Raw genomic sequence first — 19,890 nt, forward strand, 5'->3', positions numbered from 1 at the left:
AATACAGTGGAAGCATGCTGTTCACAGCTCCTAGTTTCCATGTCTGTATGTATGAGTGAACATATACACAGATACTACAAATAGCATAAACTAGCACGTAGACAAACACCTCAACAACATCAGCAGGGAACAATTGTAACATTAACCTTCAATGAAATTTGCATAAAGCACTGTTAGCATTAAACCTTCACTGGGCATTGCAGTGTTGGGAAAAGGAGACTCATAGGGCTGTGACTGTCCAACAATTTAACTCTATACACAACCAAAATAATGTTAATGCCCAAAGTGCCTGGACCAGTGTTTTTTTCCTACAAGATGTGACAAATTAACCAGGGGAGGTATGGAGAGAGAGTGGGGAGGCCACTCTCTGTGCAACTTTATCCAATGGGGGAACAAACAAGAACAAAGAGGGTAGCATGCCCCCTATATAACGCTTAAACAATGGGGCAGAGGTAACAGGAGGGCAGTCTACCTTTATATAACTTTTCTCTTATGTCCTAGGGGATACGGAGAATCCATTTAGTACCATGGGGTATAGATGGGTCCACAAGGAGCCATGGGCACTATAGAAGTTTGATTAGGTGTGCTGGCTCCTCCCTCTATGCCCCTCCTACCAGACTCAGTTTAGAAAATGTGCTCGGAGGAGCCGGTCACGTCTCTGGAAGCTCCTAAAGAGTTTTCTGCATTTATTTTCTTAGTTTGTTATTTTCAGGCAGGACTGGATGGCACCAGCCTGCCTGCTTTATGGGACTTAGGTGGGGGAACGGTCCAACCTCTCTCATGGTTAATGGTCCCATTCCCTGCTGACAGGATGCTAGCTCCTGATGGAACTATTCGCAAGCCCCACCGCGGCGAGCATACATTCCCTCAGCACGTCGCCACCCCTAACAGAGCCAGAACAATGAAGAGTGGTGAATACTAAGCTGGGGTCCTGGTTAGCGAGGGTACGGAGACGCACGGCTTCTAAACGGGATGGACTGAGTCTCCTGACCCTAATCTAGGTACTTAGTCTGTGGCCCGGCTAAGCTTGGCATTAGTGGTAAGGGCACCGTGTGCTGGTTCCATACTCTCTCTGTGCCTCTCTGGAAGGGCTCTTTGTGGGTTAATTGTGTATTTAACCTTTTCCTGTGTGTGTGTGTGTGTGTGTGTGTGTGTGTGTGTGTGTGTGTGTGTGTGCTCTGTCACTGCTACAATATGTCAGGCAAAGAGTGTGTTTCATGTAAGGCACAGTGTTCCTCTTCTTCACGGGATTCACTGGTGTGTACTCGGTGTAGTATCCCTTCCCAGGCTAGTGGGGCAGAACCAGCATGACTGGACTCCATTAGGGGATTGATTTCCACCATTTCTACTAAATTATCTCTGAATGAGAAAGATACACAATATTTAAGACAGTCTATGGCTGAGTTTATGAAAAAACACTCAGTACCCAGACCAGCATCTCAGTCCCCTGCCATTTATCCACAAAAATGTTCTTTGTCCCATATCCTGCATTCTAACTCTGATAATGAGGAGTCAGAAATGTAGGAGGGTGAGGTGGACTCAGAGGTGGGAGAGGGTACCCTGTCACAGGGAATAGAGGCTCTCATAGATGCTATCAGGGAAGCCCTCAATATCCCTGATAAGGTAACAGGAGAGTGAGAAATCTTACTTTAATATAAAGAAAGAATCCTCAGCTACTTTTACTGTATCAAAGGAATTCAATACCCTGTTTGAAGAACCGTGGGTTAATCCAGATAAGAAATTTCGAATCCCTAAAAGGTTGTTATCATCTTTTCCCTTTTATCCTGAGGATAGGAAAAAATAGGAAAATCCACCGATAGTGGATGCATCGGTCTCCAGGCTCTCACGAAAAATTGTATTTCCTGTCCCGCGTGCAGCCTCCCTAAAAGACGCGGCTGATCGCAAAATTGAGACTACACTCAAATCTTTGTATACAGCTGCTGGGGTGGCACAGAGACCCACTATAGCATGTGGGTGGATTACATGAGCCATTGCTAAATGGTCGGGTAACCTAATTGAGGGGTTTGACACCTTAACTCAAGAGGAGATTATTTTGCTCCTGCAACATATAGAGGAGTTTGCAAAATGTATGGTGGAAGTCATAAAAGAAAGAGGCTTGCTTAATGCATGCACTACAGCTATGTCAGTGTTTGCACGCAGGGGCTTATGGCTATGCCAGTGGACTGCGGACGCAGACTCCAGGAAAGGCATGGAAGGCCTACCTTTCACAGTTGAGGCTTTATTTGGAGATGAACTAGACAAATGGATCTCCAAAGCTACTGCGGGTAACTCCACATACCTACCTTCTGCAGCTCCCCCAGCTAGGAAGGCCTATTTAGGATCCAGTTTACAGTCCTTTCAGTCCGACAAGTTTAGGGGCAAAACCAGAGGTTCTTCTACCACCGCCAGAGGTGCTAGAGGTAAACCATGAAAACCAGCTACTGCCGGTTCACTGGAACAGAGCTCAGGCTCTGCTTCATCAAAACCTTCCGCATGACGGTGGATCACGATGACTGGAAGACAGGCAGGTGGGAGCCCAGCTAAAATTCTTCAGTCACGTCTGGACAAGATCGGGCCAGGATCCCTGGGTTATAGACCTTATATCCCAGAACTACAGACTGGAGTTCCAGGAGTTCCCACCTCACAGATTCTTCAGATCAGGCTTACCAGTTTCACAAGAGGCAAGAATAACCTTACAGGTCATTGTTCCAGTTCCACTTCATCTACAAAACAAGGGTTACTATTCCAGCTTGTTTGTAGTACCGAAGCCGGTCGGTTCAGTAAGACTGATTCTGAACCTCAAGTTGTTGAACCCGTACTTACGAGTGTTCAAATTCAAGATGGAGTCTCTGAGAGCTGTGATCTCAGGTCTGGAGGCGGGGGAATTCCTAGTGTCTCTGGATATCAAGGATGCATACCTTCATATTCCGATCTGGCCGCCTCATCAGGCTATCTACAGTTTACACTGCAGGACTGTCATTACCAGTTCCAGGCCCTGCCGTTTGGTCTTTCCACGGCACCAAGGGTGTTCACCAAACTGATGGCAGAGATGATGTTACTGCTCCGCAAACAAGGAGTGAATATAATTCCGTACCTGGACGATCTTCTGATAAAGGCACCATCCAGGGAACAGTTGTTGGAGAACTTTGGTCTCTCAACCAGACTGCTCCTGGATCATGGGTGGATTCTGAACCTACCAAAATCTCACCTAGAACCAACGCAGAGGCTTCATTTTCTAGAAATGATACTGGACACAGAGTCTCAGAGAGTGTTACTTCTCTTGGAAAAAGCAATAGTGATCCAGTCGATGGTTTGGGCTTTCCTAAAGCCAACCAGGATCTCGGTGCATCTCTGCATACGCCTTCTGGGCAAAATGGTGTCCTCTTATGAGGCGATTCAGTACGGAAGGTTTCATACAAGGCCCTTCCAGTTGGATCTGTTGGACAAATGTTCTGGATCGCATTTTCACATGCCTCAGAGGATTCGACTGTCCCCAAAAGACATGATCTTCCTCCTGTGGTGGTTACAAACTTCTCACCTAGTCGAAGGTCAGAGTTTCGGGATTCAGAATTGGATTCCGCTAACCTTAGACGCAAACCTCAGAGGTTGGGGCGCAGTCACCCAGGTGTCAAGAATAGTCCTCTGGGCGGAAAAGCATGCCGTGGCATTGTCGGTGGTCTTCATTCCAAGAATAGACAACTGAGAAACAGCATTCCTCAGCAGACATGACCTGCACCCAGGGGAATGGGGCCTTCACCCGGAGGTGTTCCGGTGGTTGATGTGTCAGTGGGGATATTCACAAATCGACATGATGACCTCTCGACAAGTAGCTCAAGCGGTATTGTTCCAGGTCGATAGACCCACAGGCTGTGGCGGTAGACGCCCTGACAACTCCGTGGGTCTACCAGCTGGTGTACGTGTTTCCTCCACTTCCACTGTTCCCAAGAATTCTAAAAAGAATAAAAAGGGAAAAGGGTCACGGAATACTCATTGCTCCGGACTGGCCACGAAGGGCCTGGTATGCGGATCTTCTTGAGATGCTGATCGAAGATCCGTGGCCTCTTCGCGAGGATCTTCTGCAACAGGGCCTGTTCGTCTATCAAGACTTACAACGGCTACGTTTAATGGCATGGAAGTTGAACGGCTGATTCTAGCCAGGAGAGGGAATCCTGACAAGGTCATGCAGACTTTGGTCCAAGCCAGGAAGGGGGTAACATCTAAACATTACCATCGTACCTGTAAGAAATATGTTTCTTGGTGTGAGAGCAGACAATATTCTGTGGATGAATTTCATCTGGGGTGTTTCCTGCTTTTTCTGCAGTCAGGAGTGGATGTGAGCCTAAGTCTAGGCTCCATAAAAGTCCAGATTTCGGCCTTTTCTGTTTTCTTTGAGAAACAATTGTCTTCTCTCCCTGAGGTCCAGACCTTCTTAAAAGGTGTTCTGCACATCCATCCTCCCTTTGTGCCTACCACGGCACCTTGGGATCTCAATTTGGTTCTGCAGTTCCTCCAATCGGACTGGTTTGAACCATTACAGGAGGTAGACGTAAAGTATCTTACGTGGAAGACCGTCACACTATTTGCCTTGGCTTCAGCATGATGTGTGTCTGTACTGGGGGCATTGTCTTACAAGAGCCCCTACTTGATTTACCATGAGGACAGAGCTGAACTCAGAACTCGTCATCAATTTCTTCCTAAGGTGGTGTCCGCGTTTCACATCAACCAAGCTATTGTGGTTCCGGTTGTTACGGATGCCTCTGCTACTTCAAAGACCTTTTACATTGTAAGGGCTTTAAAGGTATATGTAATGCAAATTGCTCGTAACAGGAAATCGGACTCGCTGTTCGTTTTATATGATGCCAGCAAGATTGGGTGTCCTGCTTCAAAGCAGTCTATTGCTCGCTGGATCAGGCTCACTATCCAGGATGCTTATTCCACGACAGGCTTGCCGATTCCAAAATTTGTACAAACCCACTCTTCTAGATTAGTGGGTTCCTCTTGGGCGGCTGCCCGGGGTGTCTCAGCATTACAGCTCTGCCAAGCAGCTACTTGGTTGGGTCTGAACACGTTTGCAAAGTTTTACAAGTTTGATACTTTGGCCTCTGAGGACCTTCAGTTTGGTCAATCAGTTCTGCAGGAACCTCAGCACTCTCCCGCCCGGTTTGGGAGCTTTGGTACTTCCCCATGGTGCTAAATGGATTCCCAGTATCCCCTAGGACGTAAGAGAAGATATGATTTTAATTACCTACCTGTAAATCCTTTTCTCGTAGTCCGTAGGGGATACTAGGCGCCCACTCGGTGCTTCGTTCTTCCTGCACTGTTACTTGGTTAAGTTATGTTGTTTGGTTCAGCTGTTGCTGTTACTGTTTACAAGTTTTGGTTAGCATGGCTTTCCTCTTGTTGTTGTTGTGCTGGTTTGAATTTTCACCACTTTCCTGTTTCTTCATCCTTCTCTCAAAGTATGTCCGTCTCCTCGGGCACAGTTTCCTAGACTGAGTCTGGTAGGAGGGGCATAGAGGGAGGAGCCAGCACACCTAATCAAACTTCTATAGTGCCCATGGCTCCTAGTGGACCCGTCTATACCCTATGGTACTAATTGGATTCCCAGTATCCCCTAACATCTACTAGAAAAGGATTTACCGGTAGGTAATTAAAATCCTATTTTCAATGGGTCACATGGAAAAGAGGGGAGCCTACCCTTTGTGATTTTTTTTAACAATGGGGCAGAAGTACAATGAGGGGAGCCTACCCCCTGTATAACTTTAGCCCAGCAGAGCAGAGTATGAGCAGAAGGGCTTAACATAGGTCTCTTACCCAATGTTGTTGCTCTTCTGCCACCTCTGATCAGAGTGCCTTAGGTCTTCAGCACCGCCTTGATTTCTAAGCACTACACTGGGCTGCACACCATCTACCCATGTCCTGGAGTCAGGGGTCTGCTTGCTGCCCTTGGCACTCCACTTCCCGGGTCTTCCATGCTCTGTCCCTGTTTGAGTCCTTATGTGGATCTCCCACCAGCTGGGGTCATCCTTGGCTCCAGCCATTATCCCAGCTGCTGCGACTCCCACCGATCTCAGTCAGGCTGGGGGTCGTCCGCATTCTTCTTGCTTCTCCTGCTGCTCTTATGCCTCAGTGCTGAAGCCATCCCTCAAGTAGGTGGCTCTTCCCGTCTGCTTCTGTTCAGTCCGGATGTGGCACAGACAGCTCTTTCCCTCACGTGGGAGGTTCTTTTCTGTGGGATCCTTCTGGGTCCTTGAGCCATGTAGGAGGGTGTTCCCACCAGTGTCTTCTGTTCCTCTAGTGTCCTCCCAGGACTTCCAGATCCAGTGATTGGCTCCCAGTCCCACATTCATGTCAGTACACTCCCTTTTCTTTGAATGGCTGTAGGGGAAGATGGCTCTTCTTTATTCTGGCAATGCAGCAGGTGAGCAGTCCTCAGCACAGTCCAGGCACTTCTCCTCATGGAACAGCCTCCGGTGCCTATCGCCATCCTTTTTAAATAGGTCCTTTGTACCTACTGGACATCCCCTGCTTCTGGGCTCGCCAAGGATGACTGGGTCCCAGGACCCAGCAACGGTTCACCTCCTGGCCACTTTGCCCTGCAACCTGGGGACCCAATGACCTGTCAGGGATTTTCTGTCAGGGAACTGTTGCTGGCCAGGGGAGAAACACTATTTTTCAGTGGCACCAAAACTCCCTGTCAGGAGCCTGACAGGGTCACTGAAAGTTTAGCCCTGATCTGCCATAGGCTATAATGGGGCTGTGTTACAGGTATAATAAAGAAATAAAGGGGGTCCCTTTTCTATACCGATGAGGTACCACACATTTTAGCAAGAATCTATGACCTGAAAACCTATTAAAAGCTACCTTCATATCTAGCCTACTTATGTTTCTAGGCCTCCTGTTCCACTGGAGATACATGTAGTCAGCAGGTATCCAGATGATAGGTTGACAGTCAATAGGTCGACATGCATATGGTTTACAGGTTCAAATGGTTGACATGAGGTTTTTTAAATTGTTTTCATATTTCAACTTTTTCATACTTTACCATCCACGTGGACTACAATTGGGAACAGTAAACTGCCAGAAGAATGGCAAGCGAATCGAGCCAACAAGGGGACGCTTTACACTAATTGTGGTGCCACATGCTGCAAGGTAAAATTTGACACCAAAAAAAATCATAAAATACTCATGTTGACCTTTTCATGCGTTGACCATTTCCACATCGACCTTTTGACCCTGTCCACCTTTCGACCATGTTGAGCTTGTGCATGTCAACCATTTTGTGTCGACCTAGACACTATTGAACTTATGACTGTTGACCTATTATACCATAACAAGCCAGCATAGGCAGAGCCAGTGACTAGAAAGGCCTCAGACTAATGGAGCTATACTTCACAGGGCACCATTTGCCTTAAGAGTGGAGTGTTCTCAGACAGCTGTTAGTATTCCATAGTGTTTTATTCTTCACATTTCTAGCATTGTAGTTTCCACAGATAGTTTCAAGAAAGTTTAAATTTAATTTATAATTTAACATTAATATTTTTTAATTATGACCATTATGGCAATGGAGAATTGTTGCCTTTCACTTCATTGTGGGAAACAAACTTTTTACTGAGTAATGGTCTTTTTATTATTGCTGCCAAATGCTGGTGATTGATTCTTTTGATTAATGAGCAATATATTGTTGTTTGCATTGCTGAATTTTAATGAGTCACTGATTGTGTTAAAATTATGATACTATAAAGTATGCCGTCCGGCTGATGTTTATTTTATATTGTATAAATGTTGTAGACAATATATCTTAAAAAAAAAAAAAAAAGAAGATATAATTTCAGTATGCTTAGATGTACACTTAACGACATAGAGTGGGAGGTTCTTTTTTAATAACAAGAACACTTGGGTAATGTGGGATGTTTTAAAAGGGTTGCTGGATAGCAATATTCATAACTTTATTCCCATGGGCAGTAAACGCAGGAGTATTAAACTCAAACCGATGTGGCTTAACAAGAAGGTTAAGGCAGAAATGAATTAAAAAAAGCGGGCTTTCAAAGCATTTAAATCTAAATCTTCAAGTATTACAAGGAGTGTAATAAGAAAAGCAAAAAAGCAATAAGAGCAGCTAAAATGGAAAATGAAAAGCAAATCGCTATAGAGAGTAAAACCAATCCTAAAAAGTTTTTTAAATACATAAACGGTAAAAGGTTAAAAAAGGAGAATATAGGTCCATTAAAAGATGAATTAGGAGAATTGATAAATGATGACGAAATAAAAGCGGAAATACTGAACAAATTCTTTTCATCAGTATTCACCAGTGAAGATCTGATGGTGGGAGTAGAGCATAACAATTGTGACAGTAATGATTCATGGTTAGATACTTGTTTAAGCGAAGAAGTAGTCCGGGAGAGACTAAGCAAAATTAAGATTAATAAATCACCTGGTCCTGACGGACTTCACCCAAGGGTTCTTATGGAGCTTAGTTCACAACTAGCACGAACCCTATACTTGATTTTCAATAGTTCAATTAGATCAGGCATGGTACCGAAGGATTGGCGTATAGCTGAGGTAGTGCCATTATTTAAAAGGGGATCCAAAAATCTTCCGGGAAACTACAGACCAGTTAGTTTAACATCTATAGTGGGGAAAATATTGGAAGGAATTCTAAGGGACGTCATACAGGAGTATCTAAAGTCCGCTAGGATTATTAGCAAGAACCAGCATGGGTTTGTGAGGGACAGGTCATGTCAGACTAACTTAATTAGCTTCTACGAGGAAGTGAGCAATAATCTTGATCAAGGAAAAGCAGTGGATGTTGTCATCCTAGATTTTGCAAAGGCCTTCGATACAGTTCCTCACAGGAGACTGATGATCAAATTAAAGGAGATTGGCCTAGGAAAAACTATTTGCACATGGATAAGCAGCTGGTTGGATAGCAGGGTACAGCGAGTAGTGGTCAACGGGAAGTCCTCAACCTGGTTCCCAGTAGTCAGCGGAATACCACAAGGGTCCGTACTCGGACCACTACTGTTGAACATATTTATTAATGATCTAGAAATAGGCCTGGAAAACACAGTGTCAATCTTTGCAGATGATACTAAACTGTGTAAGGTAATTAGTTCAGAATTGGATGTTTAGTCCTTGCAGAATGATCTACTGTATCTAAACTTGAACTCTGGGCGTCTAAATGGAAAATGAGGTTCAATACAGACAAATGCAAGGTTATGCATTTTGGGACTAAAAACAAACGTGTATCCTACATATTAAATGGGGAACGCCTAGGGGAAATAGAGTTGGAAAAAGATTAGGGGGTATTCATTGATAATAACCATACACAATGTCAAAACGCAGTAAAGAAGGCAAGTAAGGTGCTAGCGTGCATAAAAAGGGGAACTGAGACAAGGGACTCGGATGTAATCATGCCGCTGTATAAGGCATTGGTACGTCCGCACCTGGAATATTGTGTTCAGTTTTGGGCACCATTGTATAAAAAAGACATCAGTGAACTCGAAAGTGTTCAAAGGTGAGCTCCTAAATTGATTAAAGGCCTAGAAGGACTGGACTATAAGGAAAGACTTACTAGGCTGAATATGTATACACTAGAAAAGAAGCGCCTAAGAGGAGATATTATTAATATCTTCAAATATGTAAAGGGACATCACAAAGAGTTATCAGAGGAATTATTTATTAAAAGAACACAGTTTAGGACATGTGGGCACTCGCTGCGACTGGAGGAGAGAAAGTTCCGAACGCAACGGAGGAAAGGGTTCTTCACTGTTAGGGCAATCAGGATGTGGAATTCCCTGCCAGGGAAGGTGGTAATGGTAGATGCTAGAATCAAGTGGGCTAAGGGACCTTTTCCGTCTGGGGGAGGAGTCACGACACAAGGGGGAGGAGCTAGGCCAGCGGGATAGTTCCTCTACTATCCACGTCACCAACTATTACCTTTAGTAATCAGGTGGCGAGCGAAGCGAGACACCGAGCCCGAAGCGTGGCGAGCGTACTTTTCGGGTACCCTGTTTGGCCGTAGCTCCTCCCCCATGTGACGTGTCTCCTCCCCTAGATACGTCAGAAGGTCCCTTCTGCCACTCCGATATAGAACCAACCAGGTGGTAATGGCAGACTCTGTAATTGGATTTAAAAAAGGAATGGATACATTTCTGAATGAAAAAGCTATCCAAGGTTATAATACTTAAAATATCAACGTGGTTAATCCGGGGGTAACATGAGTTATAGTAGCTAACTAGTCATAAAACATTATTTAGCAAGTATGTAGAATCATCACAACTTAAAACATGTTGAACATGATGGGCAATTTGCCTCTATTCAACCTCAAATACTATGTTACTCTTGGGAACATTTACTAAGCAGTGATAAGAGCGGAGAAGTGAGCCAGTGGAGAAATTTCCCCATCAACCAATCAGCAGCTCTGTATCATTTTATAATATGCAAATTATAGATGTTACTTCAGTGCTGATTGGTTGCCTTTGCAACTTCTCCACTTGCTCACTTCTCCGCTCTTATCACTGCTTAGTAAATGTACCCCTATGTTACCATATACCAGCGCTGTTCTTCAGTGTATATATTTTATGTTTTTTTTTGTGTTGAGTTGACCCACAGAAAAGCAGCAGGTATTTGGGTAAACTAATAGGCGCCTGATCAATTCTTGCTTTTTTACTTCTTGCATATTTGCCTACTCTCCTGAATCCTGAGGGAGACAACCAATTTTTTTCTGGAAGAGTGGACCTCCTACATTCCGCCCACTTCCTAGTGAAGTGGGCAGAATGGGGAGATTAATAAAGGGAATCTGCAGACATTGGTGGAGGGGGCGAAGCTTAGTGATACATTTCTATGGAAAGCATTTTGATCCACCCCTATGCAAATATGTACCAATGCAGCATTTTTTTTTACCAAGAGGGGGCCCCACCGACGCCCACCTGCATCTCTACTCTTCAGACTCCCAGAAAGGAATTGGCTAAAGTAGTATAGGCATTTATATAATGGACGCAAGGTGAGCAGTGCACACCGGCCCCTGGGTCCAGGGGGCACTCCTATATACTTACTCCACCAGCCCATGGTGGCGGCACAAATCACTTTGAAAATGGCCACCGTGTCAATTTCCGAGTGATTTGCGCATGTGCACTGGAGATGTCCCATGGGAAAATTAGACGCAGGTGTCATGTTTTCGGTGACCTGCAATCGCAGTAGTCAGAGTCTACTCGCTGTCCGAGTAGGGGGCCCTCTCTTCTCTTAAACGCCCTTGTAAAGTACTGTAGGTCAGTATTATGTCTGGTTTCCCTTCTCTAGGGGTGCATTACCATTAATAAGCCTCCGATAAATTCAACTTTGGGTCGCAAAAGCACACATGAATGCAGGCATGCACATAATTGTGTCTGCTCCTTTTCATATATCGCTCTCCCACAGTGCAATGGGGTTCATTCAGAACCGATCGCTCGCTGCAGTTTCTTGCAGCTTTCGGGTCGGAACTGCGCATGCACCAGCGCCGCAGTGTGCCGGCGCATGGCAGCCGTCATTGCCTAGTTATCGCCTCTGAGGGAGGGGGCTGGATGGCAGCGTTAACCCGCCGTTTAGGGGGCGCGGTCCGGCCAACGCAGGCGCAGTGATGTCACACGCAGCCGCTGCGGGCCTTGGAGCGAAGAGTAGCTCCCGGCCAGCACGCTAAAGCTGCGCGCTGATCGGGAGCTACTCTTGAAGTGCAAAGGCATCGCCGCTGTGCAATGCCTTTTCACTTTTGGGGGGGGGGGCAGCACTGACATGCACTGACTAACCCTGACATGCATGACACGCACTGACTAGCCTTGTGCTGGGCATTCCCCCGCATGTCAGTGTGAATGATTGTAGCTGTCCTCAAGAACACAGCAAGTTTGAAAGTCATTTATCACTGCAAATTATATTCTCTCATGTATATGGGAACTGCTTATTAATCAGATATATGAAAAATGGGTGTGGTTCATCAAATCGACAGTGTCTAGGTCGACAATGTTAGGTCGACCACTATAGGTCGACAGTCACTAGGTCGACATGGATGGAAGGTCGACAGGGTTTCTAGGTCGACATGTGCTAGGTCGACAGGTCTAAAGGTCGACATGAGGATTTTTGTTGTTGTGTCGTTTTCTTCGTAGAGTGACCGGGATCCCAAATTAGTGCACCGCGTTCGCTCGCCATGCTTCGGGAATGGTGCCTTCGCTCCGCTACCGCTTCGCTCGGCACACTTTACCGTTCCAATCGTAGTCCACGTGGATCGTTAAGTATGAAAAAATTCAAAAAAAGAAAAAAAATGTGAAAAACTCATGTCGACCTTTAGACCTGTCGACCTAGCACATGTCGACCTAGAAACCCTGTCGACCTTCCATCCATGTCGACCTAGTGACTGTCGACCTATAGTGGTCGACCTAAACATTGTCGACCTAGACACTGTCGATCTTCAGACCGGATCCCATGAAAAATGGTGGTAACCATTTTTAACAATTTCCTATTGATTAGATTGGCTTGCAGTATGCACAAAGTAAATACAGGGACATTAAGATTGTGAACCAGTTTTTATCAAAATCTCCAGATAGTGAATCATCTCGGTTACCAGCTGGCACAGGCTTTCTTGAGGTGCAGAATCTAAAGGGCAATGTTGAAGTCATCAGTGACAAATCCTGATAGAAAACTTACACTTGAATTTAAAAGTTAAAGCTCCCAACTAGGTGGCAGTTGGCTATAGAAGCAATTGGTGAACAAAGAAGCATGCTGCACAGTTAATGTTGTTGCAAAAGACTCTCTGGAATGTCAAGGAGTAATTTGCAGTCATGATCAATTAAAAAATAGACCATCTTAAAAGTAGATAAAGTTGTGACTTTAGGTGTCCTTTTCATTATGTTTTATTATCCACTCAATGCTCACTGTAACTAACTAAAATGAGGCTGTGTTCCATATTGTAATATATTTATGACATATGATATTTTCATAAAACTATTCGTTTGCATAAAACTGTGCATACATTTATTTGGTCACTTGACTATTATTGCTACTTGACACATTAAAGATATTATTCTAAAGTTTATATTTATTTCGTATCTTTTTATTGTATTATTTTTGAATAGGTCACTTTTGCAACAGGACATGGGATGGCTGGTTATGTTGGAACGATTCAGTAGCAGGAGATATTTCTGCACAGCACTGCCCTGATTATTTTCAGGACTTTGATCCATCAGGTAGGTGCCAGCCAATAGACATTATTACAATTTTTTCAGCAAAATTGTAAAACACGATAAAGTTGTATTCTAGAAAGTTCCCTAAACTACTAAAGTGGAAAAGTTACATTGTTCCCTTACTGTATGTGTCAAATGTTTTAACCAGATACAGTATAAGCAGTATACTGTATGTCTTTGTTCACTAATAATCTGATATTTATATTCTACATAAAGCAGGTTTTTAATTTCACTTTTACAATGGGATTTATTGGTGGTCTCTGTATTCCACAATACAACTTTGATTTTAGTGGTTTCTAGCCAAAAACTGTCTACCGCACATGCACTTTTGCTTTTTAGCCCCTTGTTATCTGGTTATATATAAAGCTAAGCTAGGTTCTGCTTCAGAGATAGATGCAGTTCACATCACTGCAGTGTCTTTGGATGCTGCAGCAATGTGAAAATATGCTAATGAAGCAGGAGGCATCTTGTACAGAGACGCTTCATTCCTACTTTTGGGATCCGTTGCTGCATCCGAAGATGCAGCATCAGATAACTCTGCGAAAAACATCAACCATCTGAGTGAGCCTGAGACTACTCAGATTGGCCTTTTGAGGCTCCATAAGCAGAGGCCAGGAAATCTGCATTAGAAGACACAAACCCTGTCCTTGGCACTCCCACACTGCGAGAGATCTCACAGAAGAGACACAGATACTTCACATGCGCAGGTCTTCTAATATTGGAGTAGTAAGCAAACCATCGGGTTTGCGTACTACTCTGAATTAGTGATGTTCACCGGAAATTTTTCGGGTTTTGTGTTTTGGTTTTGGATTCGGTTCCGCAGCCGTGTTTTGGATTCGGACGCGTTTTGGCAAAACCTCCCTGAAATTTTTTTGTCGGATTCGGGTGTGTTTTGGATTCGGGTGTTTTTTTACAAAAAACCCTCAAAAACAGCTTAAATCATAGAATTTGGGGGTCATTTTGATCCCATAGTATTATTAACCTCAATAACCATAATTTCCACTCATTTCCACTCTATTCTGAACACCTCACAATATTATTTTTAGTCCTAAAATTTGCACCGAGGTCGCTGGATGACTAAGCGAAGCGACCCAAGTGGCCGACACAAACACCTGGCCCATCTAGGAGTGGCACTGCAGTGTCAGACAGGATGGCAGATTTAAAAAATAGTCCCCAAACAGCACATGATGCAAAGAAAAAAAGAGGTGCACCAAGGACGCTGGATGGCTAAGCTAAGCGACCCAAGTGGCCGACACAAACACCTGGCCCATCTAGGAGTGGCACTGCAGTGTCAGACAGGATGGCAGATTTTTTTTCAAATACAATTTTTTATTATTGTTTGAAGATAAAGGTACATACAATACAGAAGCGGTATCGTCATGAAACCGAATGAAAGAATCCAGATATAAAGAAATAAACTTTGTGTTGTTGTAAGCAACAACCCGTAACATATGTCAGTAAAAATCAACAACACAGATATTGCATGTTATGTTTCAGTTGAGGATTCGAGCATAATATATTTGTTAAAACAATAATGACAACAATAAAAGAAACAATAAGGAAAGAGGAATGACAAGGGGAGGGTTGGAAGGGAAAAGGAGATGTCTGATCTTAAATAAGAGAAGGGTATTCTTCGTAGTAATGAGAGACACATTAACACTTAACGAGTGAGACAAAATGTAAGTGTATGTGGTATTAAGACATAGCAAGCATGCGTAATAAGTGCCATTCTATGTTTTCATATACTTTCATAATACGATCCTGAGTTGCAAATCTAGGGATTGTATAAAAGGCGACCATTTAGCGTAAAACTTCTCAACATGTTTGCCAATATCAGGAAAGGTATTATTTCTATCAAAGTAGAGGTGTTGAAGTAGCTTTAATTCAAGTTCCTGTAAAGATGGGGATGAGGGAGATATCCAGTGTATAAGAATAATTTTCTTTGCAAGTGTCACAATGGTCACCAGCAATGGAATATGGAGGGAAAGGGCCTGATTTGGAAGCCAGTTTTTAAAATTTGCGCATAAGTATGCCAGCGGGTCGGGGCGTATATGTGTGGAAAATAAAGAATTTATATATACAGTAACCTTGTTCCAGAACCGCTTTATCTTACCACATTCCCAAAAACAATGGAAAAAAGTGGCATGAGATATGTGGCATTTTAAACATGCAGCCGATGTGTTCGATGTCATATGATGTCTTTGAGCTGGGGAAATGTAAGCTCTGTGAATGGTTTTCCAATGTACTTCTTGAAGATATGAGGATTTCAAATATGTAAAAGTCTTATGACAGTGTTTAGTGAGTATCACGGTGGATTCAATGTCTGGGATATCAGTTTGCCATGTTAACGCAAGTGTTTGCCATGGTTTTGTACTGGAAGTAGGCAAAAGCATAGAATACAGAAATTTAGTACGATAGGATATGCTATTAAGAAGGCGTAGAAGGGAATTGATGGGATCAGTAGAATGTAAATGTCGAGTGCTAAAATCCAAAGAGAGAACATAGTGTCTTGCCTGTAAAAACATGAAAAAATTGGACGTATGTTAAGAGTATTGCTGTTGGAGGAAAGAAAAAGTGAGTATATTGCCTCCAGGGTCAAAGACTTGTGAAGTGAGAGATAGGCCTTTTTCTTTCCACATGAGGAAGATTGGGTTGTAAAGTGAAGGGGAAAACGAAGGATTTCCCCAAAGTGTGTTATATGGAGAAGAAGATGGTTTTCTCTGTAGTTTCTTATTGATAGACAGCCAAGCTGAGTAAGTGTCTTGGAATAAAACATGATGTAAAATGTGGAGGGGAATGTCAGATTTCTTGGAATGAAGTAGAGCACTAGGAGAGTATGGATTAAAAAGTGCTGTGTCTAAGGTGTAAGAAGTGTAAGAGGATTTAGAAAGCAACCAGTCGGAAATGTATCTAAAATGTGCGGCAAGAGTATAAAGTTTTAGATTCGGAAGGGACATACCTCCGTGGGATCTGTGAGTTTGTAGTTTCTGGAAAGCAATTCTAGGGCGCTTATTTTGCCATAAGAACTTCGATGTAAGCTGATCGAAACGTTTTAAATCTGAAGCAGAAAGACTAATCGGCAACATTTGTAATAGATAGAAAATTTTCGGGAAGATGATACTCTTGACAATTGCTATTCTACCTAGGATAGATAATGGTAAATTAATCCAAGATTCGTAAAGTGAAAATATTTTTGAGATAGTTGGTGTATAATTAAGTCTATATAGAGAGGAAAGATCTGAGGGAATACGTAAACCTAAATATTTAATATCTGCTTTGAATGAAGGTAAATAAAAGGAGTTAGAGGGTAGTAATGTGGTGGTGTTTGGATTGTTAATTGTTAAAATTTCCGATTTGGAGGTATTTATCTTGAATCCTGCTTGAGTGCCAAAGTTGGATATTAAGGAGAATAGAGAGGGTAGGGAGGTAGAAGGTTCGCTCAAAAATAATAATAAATCATCTGCGTAAAGGGCAATTTTTAATGTGATATCACCAATTGAAATACCTTGAATAAGAGGGGAGTTCCTGATAGAGATTGCCAAAGGTTCGATAGCTATAGCAAAGAGTAAAGGAGAAAGGGGGCACCCTTGACGTGTACCTCAAGAGACAGTAAAGGGAGTTGATAATTGACCATTACAGTAGAGCTGTGAAACAGGTGAGGTGTATAAAATTTGGATAATTGAGATAAAAGTTGAGGGGAAACCAAAAAGCTGCATAGATTTAAAAAGATGGGACCAGGTCAAGAGGTCGAAAGCTTTTTCTGCGTCTAAAGCTAGTATAATCGTATGAGTAGGTGAGGGAAATAATTTTAAGTGTTGTATTACAGAAATCACTTTGCGTATGTTAGTTACAGAGTGTCGACCCCAAATAAAACCAGATTGGTCTGGGTGAATTATATGAGGGAGGGAAAATTTAAGATGATCGGCTAAAATTTTTGTAAGGATTTTGTAATCTAAATTTAAAAGCGAAATTGGGCGATAAGAACTGGGAAGAGAGGAGTCGCGATCAGGTTTTAGGAGAACCTTAATGATGGCGCTATTAAAATATAAGGGTAGAGACTTAGACTGAATTATAGAGTTATACAATGCCAGAAGGTGTTTATCAATTTTGTCTAATAATAACTTGTAAAATTCACTGGAAAAACCGTCTGGTCCAGGGGCTTTTTTGGGTTTTAAGTGATTAATTGCGAAGCGTACCTCTTCTAATGTGATAGGTGCAGTGAGAGAGTCTGAAAATGTAGAAGGTATTTGAGGGAGAAGGGGGAAAGACCAAGATGGGAGAGATTCATTGTGAGAAGGTGTGCATTCAGAATAAAGAGATTCGTAAAATGACATCATGATTTTGGCTATACATTGAGGATCGGTAGTTAGGGAGCCATCAGGGAGTTTTAAAGGATGTACCATCATGGGCGGGGAAGTCCCTTTCAAGATATTAGTAAGGAGTTTGCCTGTTTTATTACCATACTTATGAAAACGGAAGTCAACTTGGAATTTGTATTTATCCCCCATTGCTGAAAGGAATTCATTAAATTGAAGTGTTATTGTAGAGTATACAGTTTCCGTGAGAGGAGAGGGGTGAGTTTTGAAAGCTTGATAGGCTTCAGAAAGGGAACGTTGCATCTCTATGTAAGATTGGGCATATTTTTTTTTTTGAGCGGAGGTGTATGAAATAATGTCCCCTCGGAGTACAGATTTGGCTGTTTGCCAAAATAAGGGAGGGTATGTTTCAGAGTGTGGTTGGTTTGTAAAATAAAAGGAATCCCATACCCCTTGTAAGTAATCACAAAATTTCGTTGAATTAGATAAATGGGAAGGGAATCTCCATTGAGGAGTCGATGTGTGTTTAGGATGTAATACTAAAGTAAACCAAATCAAAGCGTGATCAGAAATAAAAATAGATTCAATGTGTGATTCTGTCACTTTAGGAAAAAGATGTCGTGAAATAAACATATAGTCTATTCTAGAGAATGTATCATGAGCTGCGGAGTGGCAAGAAAATTCCCTTTCAATAGGGTGTAACGCACGCCATATATCTATTATCTGTAGGTTTTCAGAAAAGAGAGGTATCCCGAGTTTAGGAAGGTGTTGAGATGTTTTAAATGTATTGGAGCGGTCTAAATAAGCAGAGGAAATTAAGTTGAAATCTCCACATATCAGAAGGTTATCATTGGTGTAGGGAGTTAATTTAACTAGGAGCGTCTGGAAGAAGGCTTTACTGTATATATTTGGGGCATAAACATTGCAAAAGATAAATGTATGGGAGTTAATGGATAATTTAACAATTAGAAAACGACCGTTAGGGTCTATATCAGAAGAAATAACTTGTATGTTCAGGTTACCCTTTGCTATCAACACAACTCCTCTAGATTTGGAGTTGTATGGGGCTGCCGCTACAAGAGACCAATGCGACATCTGCAATTTCAAAGACTCTTGTTGTGTCAAATGAGTTTCCTGTAGAAAAGCAATATTAATATTTTTTTTAGATAAGTACAAGAGTATTTTTCGGCGTTTAACCGGAGAATTAATACCACCAACATTTAGCGTACCAATTTTAAGATCAGCCATTTAGAGAGCAAAAAAGAGTAAAAATTAAAAATGGTGTGTCGTGAGTAATTTCGTTGAAGATCAGAATCATGGAATTGGAAACGGGGACAGGAGGGGGAGGGGCATGGGAATAAAACATGGAAACATACTGAAAGAAGACAAGTGTTTGACGTGCAAACAAACTTCCGGGTAGGAAATAAAATAACAAAACTAAGATTAGACTCTGCATATAAACTAATCCGGTGCAATACTCCAGACAACTCCCCGACAGAGATATCTGGGTAAATAAAGCTAACAATAGAATGGTAATGTGCCCTTACATAATAAAATAAAACTCGTAGGACAATCTGCAAAATACAGCATAGAGAGGAGTATATCTCTAAGTCAAAGTTAGAGTTAGAAGGATAAATAAGCGTCATCACAGTGATAAAGCCCGTATTGTTAACATTGCACTCTAGATATCACTTCTAATTAGATAGAACTCAAGAGAATGCAACACATATATCTTGTTGAAACAGGGAGAAACAGGGAATAAGAGATATTGTTACTCCTATTATCAAGTATAACAAAACAGTTATAGAATACTATAATTTTCAGCATATGACTAAGAAATTAGGTGTCCACAGTAGTAATGACATCTGAGATGTCGGTATGTTCTTCTGTGGAGTCTTCACTGAGGTACGCAGATGCATCTTCCGGACTGGTAAAATCTAAGTGTTTATCTCCATCGTAAATCCGAAGTTTAGCCGGGTAAAGCATGGAGAATCTGCGTTTAACAGATACTAATTTTGTGCAGATGGGGTTGAAGGCTTTACGAGCTCTCATCAGCTCGGCAGAAAAATCTTGGAATATAAGCAGTCTATTGTTTTCCCATTGAAGGGAGCGAAGTTTTCTAGATGCTGTCCAGAAAGCGACTTTGTGAAGATAATTAAGGCATCTAAACAAGGTGACCCGCGGGCGGCTATCAGGCGCTCGAGGAGGTGGGCCCACACGATGTACACGTTCAATTACTAAATCTTTACAAGATTCCGTGATACCAAGCAGGGTGGGTAAAGTGGTTCGGACAAAGTGAACAAGGTCATCACCTTTAACCGTTTCTGGAAGGCCAACCAGCCTTATATTATTTCTTATGGACC

General features: G+C 42.6%; 1 protein-coding gene across 1 annotated transcript in view; it reads left to right on the forward strand.

The window, feature by feature from the left end:
• Window positions 1–19,890, forward strand: part of CALCRL (calcitonin receptor like receptor) — a 743,490-nt gene that overhangs the window by 260,125 nt on the left and 463,475 nt on the right. Inside the window, exon 4 of the mRNA XM_063934127.1 lies at window positions 13,104–13,214. Within this exon, the coding sequence (XP_063790197.1) occupies window positions 13,104–13,214 (111 nt within the window). The remainder of the gene's footprint in view (window positions 1–13,103; window positions 13,215–19,890) is intronic.

The sequence above is a fragment of the Pseudophryne corroboree genome, chromosome 7, assembly GCF_028390025.1.
Source record: "Pseudophryne corroboree isolate aPseCor3 chromosome 7, aPseCor3.hap2, whole genome shotgun sequence".
Taxonomy (NCBI): Eukaryota; Metazoa; Chordata; class Amphibia; order Anura; family Myobatrachidae; genus Pseudophryne; species Pseudophryne corroboree.